Below are 10,413 nucleotides of genomic sequence, written 5' to 3'. Positions count from 1 at the left end.
TCTAGAAACAGAGTTGATCATTTTGAGGTGTTTTTCGCAGATGATCATCTCCTAAGGGGAACAACAAGTTGCAAACAGCATTCTCCTTTGCTACCTCCTATGTGTACCACTCCCAAAAGAAGATAGTGCAGGCTATATTGCTCAGATTCCTCTGACAGTTAGAGGTAAGCCTCATGCGGAAGGAACTGAAGGCGAGAGAACCAAGGATCAATTCACATGGGACAATCCAAAGTACTGCAGTGACATGAGCAACACCAGCAACAGGAGCAGGACCACTGGACACAGGCCTGCTTGTGCCATCATTCAATGAAGCAGCTTGGCTGGACTACCAATGATGTTTTCAATCTGGTGGTAGCAAATGCATGACATTCCAGTACGTTCTGTAGTCTTAAAAGAGGAGGGCTGGGTAGAAAGGGTAGGTGAGGGGAATGGAGAGATTTTCTTCATCCTTCCAAGTGGTGGAGAATGTTCATCAGACAGGTACAATATGGAGGCCTAGGCTGTCACCCTGCAGTTTCATGTGGTTTCCGTGGTAACTAGTGGCGGTCATAGGCAGCGGCAGCAGTGGGAGGTGCGGAGCCCCGGGATGTGGCACTATAATAATAAGGGGAACCTGAAAGTTAACACAGGAGAAGAATGGACTGATTGAAAGGACATACAGTAAAATAAAATAAGAAAGAAAGAAAGAAAGAAAGAAAGAAAGAAAGAAAGAAAGAAAGAAAGAAAGAAAGAAAGAAAGAAAGGCATATTAAAAGAAGTAGAGGCAGAAACCTGGGGATGCAGACTAATTAATGGCCAATATGTAGAACAGAAAAGATAGCATAGACAGACTTATATGGCAAACCAGAACATGGGAAACTTACGAATTACCTGCCGCTATTCATATAGAGAGAGTTCTGATACAATTATTTGCATACTGGACTCCGATAACTTGCATTACGTTTATCAGTTGCATGTGTTTACAGGAGCCATTCAAAAAGCTACCTCACAAATGCAAACTATTCTGTTAGAACTGGCCTTTTGCTCGTGATCCTGCTAGTCCACCACAGTTCAAATGTGAAAAAGTTCCATTCCATAATACATTGTTCCATGTTGCCCTGTTTCGTGTGCATCATCTGTTTGAAACAAGGGAGCCATGTTCACAGAGTAGTTCAGTTGCGACTCCCATTCTGGAAAGGAAGAGCTTGCAGTTTGTTTTCTAGCTGTAGACAGTCACTGCCTGTTAATATTCATGGGGTGTGCAAAAGCAGGGAGGGAAGATAGGGCCACTTGAAAAGCAATCTCTGGGAGAGACTAATAAGTGGGCAAGGGTGCAAAAAATCTGCCAAGATGGTTGGCAACCTCTCTTGTGTGCTTCAGATGCTGCCCCATCACTGATTTGGTTCACTTTGACTTGATTACCACTTGTCTGTCAGCAGACAGGCAACCCCCCTCCCCATAGTGCCCCACCATCTCAACTACTGATGCCCTGGTTAGGGCAGCTGGGGAGAGACTCTACCTGCCAATCCTGATGAGGAATGCCATGAGGAACCAGGCTGCATGTGTTTTCTATTCACTCCACCCCTCCCAGGGGACCATAGCTGTCCCAGTGGTGGTCCAGGTTGGGTTGGTGCAACTGTGTGGTGTCACTTGGTCACCAGGACAATTGCTGCAAATATGCTGCTTGACCATGATGATGACCCTGTGGCATTACTTGGTAGTTGGGCGACCAATGCACGTGCTTAGCTCAATCACTGGGTTATTGTTACACCGATGCCACAGCCAGCAATTCTGTCCCCATTGTTGTTAGGGATGATGGTAATGTTGCTGGACTGGCTGGGCTGGCAGGATGTGGCTCAGGTTCTGCTGTCTCCCCTCCTCCCCCGCCTTTGCTGGCTGGGCTTATGTTGGCATGGCACTGGTGCCTGTGTGACATCTGCATGGTGTCTGGAAAAGACTGGGCCTTTAGATTCCCACCTACAACATAGCACTAAAGGAGCTGCTCTGTGTCACAGGATCTGTGAAAGGGAAGCAGCCACATGCACAGGCTGGTGAGGACAGGACAAGAGAAAGATAGGGGAGTCAATAACAGCTGTATTCAATAGATGAGGCATGATGGCTTGTTGATCAAAATCTCTGTAGAGGGAAGTAAGGATATCCTCTTTTTTTTTGGTCTTGTTTATTCCATCAGTTTTCCTAGGAAAACAATTGCTTAATACACTTCATTTTCTGATCTGTTTACATGATCATGGGACGAAGCAGATGCAGAAAAAAACTGATAAAAAGCCCCCTAGAGAATTAAAGGCTTGTGTCTCAAATCTGTTTCATTTTAGGATAAACAGCTCTGTAAATAGCTGTGAGGCCCTCATCTCAGGCATGCAGAACTGAGCAGAGTTTGGAATTCACTGCAGGTGCACAGGAGGGGGCACAGTGGGAAAATGGGTATGCTAGCAACCTTGATTGCCCTTACCAGGAGAAAGGCAGGGTAGAAATTCTTTAAATAAATGAATTCTTTAAATAATTTTTTTTAAAAAAACCTCTGGGGTTCTCTTCTTACATAAAGGGAACTCGATTATGCTTTTGTGCCTGAAGAGATCACTAAGGGTAACAGAATTACAGAGTCAGAAGGCATGTCATGTGCCACCTAGTCCGACCTTGTCCTGTAAGGCAGTGATGGGCAACTTGTTCAGTTGAAGAAGGATCAGACTCTGCAAAGCTGATCAGCCACTCCTTACAAACATGCAAGAGTTTTCACAGCCTCTCTTATTTCATTATTTCAGTGCTATTACAATTAGGGGCACAATCCTGATACATGAATGGGCCAGCGATAATCCCTTTTGCCAGCCCAGAAATGTCGCGAAAATGCTGTAAGACACTTTTGCGCCACCACAGGAGGTGGGAGACTGGCGCAGGGATGTGAGCCAGCCTCCAGAGGCTGATGTGGGCCCTGCGAAGGACTGGTAAGGACTGGTAAGGCCGTGAAGGACTGGTAAGCAGGACTAGTAAGGTCATGCTGGCCGAGGCAGGCTGGCGTGGGAACTGGGGGAGGGTGGGAGAAGGCGGGAAGGAGGTGCTCCAGGGTGGGGTGAGAGTGGGCAGTGGGTGAGCACATGGGTGGGTTGTAGGTGAGCAAGGGGGTGGGGCCAGGATCCAGCACTTGTATCCACTCCTAACTTCCAGTCCCAGGTGGCCCAAAGAAGCTCTGGGCTGCTCGGATTTGCACCACCTCCTGAGGTGGTGTAAATCCAAATAGCCCCATTGGGGCTGCTGTGGCATCACCTGGACTAAGAGGATTGCATTCCCCTTGCAGGCAGTTGGATACAGGCAACTCTGTGTTGGATACAGGGAAGGCCAGTGGGCCTCCCCATTCCAGTGCAGGTTTGGATTGGGCTGCCCAACTCTTTTCCTTAAATGCTGTTGTCATATGTCATCTTGCTTCTACTATGCAAAATATTTCTTGATAGATTTCACTTGTAGGTATTACAAAATGTAAGTCTGATGCTCATACATGCCTACTGTAGTCCTTGAGTGAATTCTCTCCAGTTTGGAAATAATTAACTGCCTGACTCATAGTCTTCCTAAATGGAACCTTACTGGGGACTCTGGTACCTTTCTCAAGTCTGGAATAAGAATGCTGGGCAATTGCTCCCTACAGTGCCATTAGCTGTTGCGTCATATCATTGTACTCTTTGCCTTCCAGTGAATGCTTCTAAGACCTTAGCACCTAACTTTGGTCTGAGGAACTCATTGCCACAGGATGTGGTGATGGCATCTGGCCTAGATGCCTTTAAAAGAGGATTGGACCAATTTCTGGAGGAAAAATCCATTACGGGTTACAAGCCATGATGTGAATGTGCAACCTCCTGATTTTGGAAATGGGCTATGTCAGATGCAAGGGAGGGCACCAGGATGCAGGTCTCTTGTTATCTGGTGTGCTCCCTGGGGCATTTGGTGGACTGCTAGATGGGCCTATGGCCTGATCCAGTGGGGCTGTTCTTATGACTTAGGGCCCAATCCTATCCAACTTTCCAGTGCTGGTGCAGCTGCAATGCAGCCCTGAGGTGAAGGAACAAATGTCCCCATGTCTTGAAGATGCCTCTTTGACTGCTTCCCATCACAGGATGCAGTGCACACCCCATTAGCAAAGCTGCACTGGCACTGGGAAATTGGATAGGATTGAACCATTACTGCTCAGGGATTTCCCACCATATTTATGTTCCCTTGGTTCTCTGTGTGTGTGTGTGTGCACCTGTGTGTTTGTACATATGTCACAAGACAAGAATAATCACAGATGGAGACTAACCTAGTTGTAAACAGAACCAAAGACTATATGACGCCAGCATTGTTTCCCATAGCAGCACATATACATTCATTTCTGTTGCACTGTTGCTGCTTCTAGTCATGCAGGTTTGGAAGCTTTTTGAGGCACTGAAAAAACCTATCAAGCCTGTTTGTCTGAGACAAATGTGGAATGATCATGGGCACTTATGGGCAATGATGCTTCTATCCTTCAACTCCCTGAAAAAAACTATTTCTCTCTAGATGAGGTTAAAGACTGGTCCTTTACAAACTGAGGGGGCCTATTAAAAATACTACCTGAAATTTCCCCATGCCTGAAATGTTTGAAGTTCTGAATAAAATATCATTATTACTATGGCTCTGCAAACATGCAATTAGCAATTGTGCCTTATTTTCCATATAACCAATCTCAGTCCATCTTCTTACGGGGGGGGACCCTGTGGCTCCCCTCCCCCACCCTGCCTTCTGACAACCACTTCTTTGTTGCATCAGGTCTCAAAGGCTCTATTCATTTGTGTTTCAGATGCTGTCTCCCAAGCTACAGCAAACCATGAATCTGGATATGATTGTCCTGAGCAACAGCTGAATATTGCAGATGTATATGTGTGCATGCATGTTCAAGGTAACCCCCAAGATGGGTCATTGTATATCCCCAAACTGGCTGCAGCTGACTAGAGTCATTCTTGGAATCAGGCTGAAAGCAACATGATCCTGACTATCTACCTTTGAGATTATTCTAGAAATGGTCTAGGTGCAGGTGGGGCTCATAAGAAGGCTGCATTGTAAGCTGGCATTTAAATGTCCTGTTAGATCAGGGGTGTCCAAAGTTTTCGGCAGGCGGGCCATATCGTCTCTCTGACACTGTGTCAGGGGCTGGAGAAAAAAGGAATTAATTTACATTTGAAATTTGAATAAATTTACATAAGTTTACATAAATTAATATACTAGAGGTAGAACTTATATGAATGAATGAAGGTCTTGTAATAGCACAAGGCCTATAAATGGCCTTCCACAAAGCAAGGCTGGCCTTTTCTTTGCTGCCGCTACTGCATCACAGACGTGAAATAGCAAGCAGTGGAGGAAGCCCTCATCCCACAGCTAATGTGAGCAGTCAAACAGTCACCCTCACGCTGAGAGTAGTTGTGTCGGGCCACTGTGGGCTCCAGCAAGTTTCTGGAGGGCCAGAGGCTCATTGGGGTGTCCCTGAGGGTCACATTGGGAGTCCTCGAGGGCTGCAAGTGGCCCCAGGGCCAGGGTTTGGGCACCCCTGTATTAGATGCTAGTTTGCTAGAGAAGCTGACAGCATCAAGAAAATCTCCGAAGGGACACATCTGTAAAAATGCTCACATCAAATTATTCAGTGGCAGAAGAAATGAACTACTGTGTTGGATGCTGCAGCCCCTGCAAGAGTAGTCTCAGAATCTTTGCTAGAGCAGATGCATCAAAACATCCTCTTTCTAAACTAAACCTAGGGACCTAGGTGGGCACTGAGACGTCTTCCCTCCCTGGTGAAATAGAAACAAACAAGGAGAAGAAAACACAGAGACAAACAGAAAAGGAGAAAGTGAGAGACGGAAGAGAATGCAGCACTTCATAGAAGATACTCACTTAGTAATGCAGGGTTGCTGAACCTCCAGGCCTCATTGTAGGTCGTGTACTGAGGGTGGCTGTAAGGATTTCCTGAGAATTCACTCCCTGAAAGAAGTAAAGTACAGGGGATGGGTCACTAAGAAATTGTAGCACACAGTAAGGGAGAGAAGCCAAGTTATGTGATAAAGGAGGGGGTTGCATATTTCAATATTCATGTATTTGTCTTCTGGTACAAGCGTTTAATTCAGAGCCAACAGGTACATTTTCCTGTGTTTCCTTAACTCCCTCTGTTCACATGTAGCTTCCCCATTGATTCAGACTTTTTCCATATTGAGTAATATAGGGTAATCATTTGAGTAACACAATTGTACTGACAAATTGTGATCAGGGGTGAGAGGCATTACAATGATTGTGTTATTGTTGTTATTGAATTGTTTTTGCCCTTTATCTGGGACATTATGGGAAGTCCCAGATAAGGAAGTCAAGTGCCAGTTGGTAGCGAATGATGCTTGTGTGGTCTGCACCAACAGAACCTGGAGGAGAGACGATAGTAAATGAAAGGTAATATTACTACATGAGTAGGGAAAAATGACTATAAGGGAGGGGTAAGCAAACAGACACAGGAGCACCTGATCTTTTTTACTCACACATTATCATGAGGGTTAGAAACTTGTTTTTTCAAGCTGCTTATCTGTGCCAGATACTAATTCTAAGCATAAAGTGCCAAGAATGGCACTGCTTATCACTATAAATATATTAGCCTGTCTACAGAGAATTGCATTACTCTACCCCCAGGGGTGTTGCCACTTTGCTCTGGTCCAAGCATTTTGAAACTCTATTCTGAGAATCAGGTGGGGATGACCCAGAGGCTGCAAGAAGTCTGCCCCAGGATGAAAACCCAGCTCTGTATTCAACCTTTAAAAGTGAAATTATATATAGGAAAGGACAACCACAAACAAAGAGGATGTATGTAGGTCTGGACCCCCGGCTTAAGGCTCTGTTCAGGTTGCCAAAAAACCCATGGCCAGCTTTTACTCTGGAGCTCAATCTTAACAAAACTCTACCAGGAACACTGTCTATTGTCAGCCAGGTCGGGCACTGACCAAAGACCCCTGACAGTGGTCTTTTTGGCAGTGAGGGCCCACTCAGTCAGGCCAATCCCTGAAACCTCCAGAACCATTGGCAGTGGTAGCATAAGTTGGCCAAGACACTCACTCAGTTGTTGTGCCCAGCAGCCCATCTTCAACAGGGAGCAACCCTGCGAGCCTCTATGAGAAGCTCCCATTAGCTAGTGGGGAGGACAGGAAAAGCCATCATTACCTGCCACTGGTAAGCTTGAGTGGACATGGGTGCCATGGGGGGCAAGGCTTTGCTGCAGGGCCTGCAGCAGTCTGGCACCACCACTGAACCCCAATAAGGAAAGGATATACTTATCCAAAAAGGAAGTCAGTGAGACATTTCCTTATAAAGTCTGACTACGCTTGTAAAAGGAGGGCTCCGATACTCCTTCTCTCTCTCCCATCCGTATTGTCACCCTAAACTGTTTACAGTAATTCTGAACTGCAGTTTAAGTAGAGGAGAAAGAGCGTCTCTCTCTCCAGAGCAGCCAAGAGGAGCCAGGGAGAGAGAAGCAGCGGGTGTGAAATGGTGTTTATTGACGAGGAGTGAAAGGAAGCGTGCCGCGGGATAATGAGCTTTTGAGCTCAACTGTGACCAAGAGGAACTGAGCTATCTCCTTCCCCAATCACTAATGAAACACATGTAATTTCCTCATCGGCACTGGATTCTGCTTAACTATTCCCTCTGCATCGAGCTCTGGCTGTGACCTCTTCTCTTCTGGTCCTGGAGCTTTCCTGCCGAGGTCCAAGATGCTCAGAAAAAAAGAAGGAAGAGAACACGTGCCGAGAAAGACCAGTCACAGGAGGCATAACAAAGTCCAAGCAGTACAGGAATCCCTTGTCAGTGCAGGTCTATCCCCTTACCAAACAAGCTAATTTTAAAAGAGATGCTATGCAGGGGGCCTCTGACCCCTCTGATTTCTTGAGATGGTGCTGGACAGACGTTGTCCACCAGTGGAATCACGATTCCTTTCCCATTCCAAAGGGGTAGTTTGAGAGGGTAAACAGGCTGTCCCCAGAACCTGAGACAGTTTAAAAAATGCTAGTGTGGGATATGAGTCAGTACTAACCAAGGAATAAAATTAGAAATGGAAAATTTGCCTACTGGGGAGTGGGCAATGCTACCCAAGCACAAGCTGCGCTAAATGCACCATTATGTAGTTAGCAGACCTAAGTTCACTTTGCATAACAGCCATGCAGGGCAATGATTTGGGTCAGGACCACAAAAGGGCAGTTTAACCCTTTACCTCTGTGTGCTTTTTCTGCTGAAAATCACCAATTGCTACAATAGCATATTTAGGGTTAGAATTGCTTCATGGAGGCAAATTTTTTCAGCAGAAAAACCATGCAGTTGTAAAGGGTTAAATACCCCCTACCTCTGCATTGTGGTCCTGATTCAAACAGAAGCCCCTTGCAGTTGGTGTGCAACAGTAAACCTATGCCTGTTCATATGCAGTTGTGCATTTAGTGTCACATGTCATTTGGCCCTAATTTGAAGGAAGGTGCATTCCCCAAGTGTGTCTCTGATTTTTTACACCCCATGGGTAGATTAAAAGAGTGGCTTCATTACATGCTTTGCAAGGACAGCTTCAGCAGAAGACAAAAGGGCCAAATCTAGAAGAGTCTGTTTGTGTACTGCTTTCCTGTGACCCCATTCAGCTCTAGCCAATGTTGAATTTGAATAACATGAAACTGTCGGGCTTCAAATTTAGGGATGGCAATTCCTTAGTAATTTCCAAAATGTTATCAAATTTTTACTTTAATGTACACTCCCACAAGACATCATCTTGTCAGCAATTGTGTTTTTGTATGGCTACATGCTCCCCATTGCAAATTAGGGTGTGTGTGTGTGTGTGTGTGTGTGTGTGTGTGTGTGTGTGTGTGTGTGTGACTGCTTCCAGGCTTTCCTAGATTTCTCATTCAAGCACACAGAGAAATCATCTCCCTACCATTACCTTCCATTAGATGATCATTCTGGCCCATCTAGCTAACCAAAGAATGGTAGTGTAACAATAGTTACCAGAAGGTAAGGGCCAACCTGTCTGAAAGTATCGGCACACAGCCAGGCTTAACTGACAATTAGACACATTTTAATCCTTCCCACGTGCAGTTTAAACTCATAGAAATGACTCCCATGAATAAAAAATGCAATGCTGATATGCCCCTTGCAAAATAAATGCAAGGGTCCATTCACTGTGATTTGGCATCAATACCATTCACCAACAAAAGATGCTGCAGGACAGGCTGCAGTCCTATGCATGCTTTCCAGGGGGTAAGCCCTACTAAACATAATGGGACCTACTTCTGAGGAGACACACAGAAGATTGTGCTTACAATGTGCAAGCTCTCTGAATGTCTCAAGCTCATGCTGTCATGGTCCATGAGCAGCATGGAGAGTGGTTAGCCATGCCCAAACAGACAGTTGTCATCTTCGAATGCAGGTCTGCAGGTACGCAACAAGCTCTATGGGAAGCACCTACATGGCTACATCTATTTATTCTTTATCTTTAATATATATATTCTACATAACAAAAAAAATTATAACAAATTATTAAGTGAACTAAAAAACATCTACAGAAGTTAACAGTGGCAACAGAAACATAAGAACAGCCCTGCTGGGTCAGGCCATAGGCCCATCTAGTCCAACTTCCTGTATCTCATAGTGGCCCACCAAATGCCCCAGGGAGCACACCAGATACCAAGAGACCTGCATCCTGGTGCCCTCCTTTGCATCTGGCGTTCTGACATAGCCCAGTTCTAAAATCAATGGGTTGCACATACACATCATGGCTTGTAACCCGTAATGAATTTTTCCTCCAGAAATTGGTGCAATTCCCTTTTAAAGACATCTAGGCCAGATGACATCACCACATCCTGTGGCAAGGAGCTCCACAGACCAACCATACACTGAGTAAAGAAATATTTTCTTTTGTCTGTCCTAACTCTCCCAACACTCAATTTTAGTGAATGTCCGCTGGTTCTGGTGTTATGTGAGAGTGTAAAGAGCATCTCTCTATCCACTCTATCCTTCCCCTGCATAATTTTGTATGTCTCAATCATGTCTCAATTTGTATGTCCCCTCAGGCGCCTCTTTTCTAGGCTGAAGAGGCCCAGAAGCCGTAGCCTTTCCACATAAGGAAGGTGCCCCACCCCAGTAATCATCTTAGTCGCTCTCTTTTGCACCTTTTCCATTTCCACTATGTACTTTTTGAGATGTGGCGACCAGAACTGGACACAATACTCCAGGTGTGGCCTTACCATCGATTTGTACAACGGCATTATAATATTAGCCGTTTTCTTCTCAATACCTTTTCTAATGAACAGAAAGATATAGCAATACACAGAAAAGGCCCACAGAAATAAAGCTGTCTTTGCTGCCTGCTGAAAGGAAAACAGGGGTGGTGCCAGGTGGATCTCTCATGGGAGA

At 45.4% G+C, this 10,413-nt stretch overlaps 1 protein-coding gene across 2 annotated transcripts in view; it reads right to left on the bottom strand.

Annotated features, from left to right (window-relative positions):
• Nucleotides 1-472: 472 nt before the first annotated feature.
• Nucleotides 473-10,413, bottom strand: part of PAX2 (paired box 2) — a 156,769-nt gene continuing 146,828 nt past the window's right edge. The window contains exons 9-10 of one of the 2 annotated variants that reach the window (XM_066619158.1): nucleotides 5,887-5,973; nucleotides 473-594 (exon numbers count right to left, since the gene is read on the bottom strand). In XM_066619158.1, coding sequence (XP_066475255.1) covers nucleotides 473-594; nucleotides 5,887-5,973 — 209 coding nt within the window. Of the gene's footprint in view, nucleotides 614-5,886; nucleotides 5,974-10,413 lie in introns of both variants that reach the window. The other variant, XM_066619159.1, reaches the window with a different exon arrangement.

The sequence above is a fragment of the Tiliqua scincoides genome, chromosome 3, assembly GCF_035046505.1.
Source record: "Tiliqua scincoides isolate rTilSci1 chromosome 3, rTilSci1.hap2, whole genome shotgun sequence".
Lineage (NCBI taxonomy): Eukaryota > Metazoa > Chordata > Lepidosauria > Squamata > Scincidae > Tiliqua > Tiliqua scincoides.
This window is presented reverse-complemented; position numbering and strand designations above follow the sequence as displayed.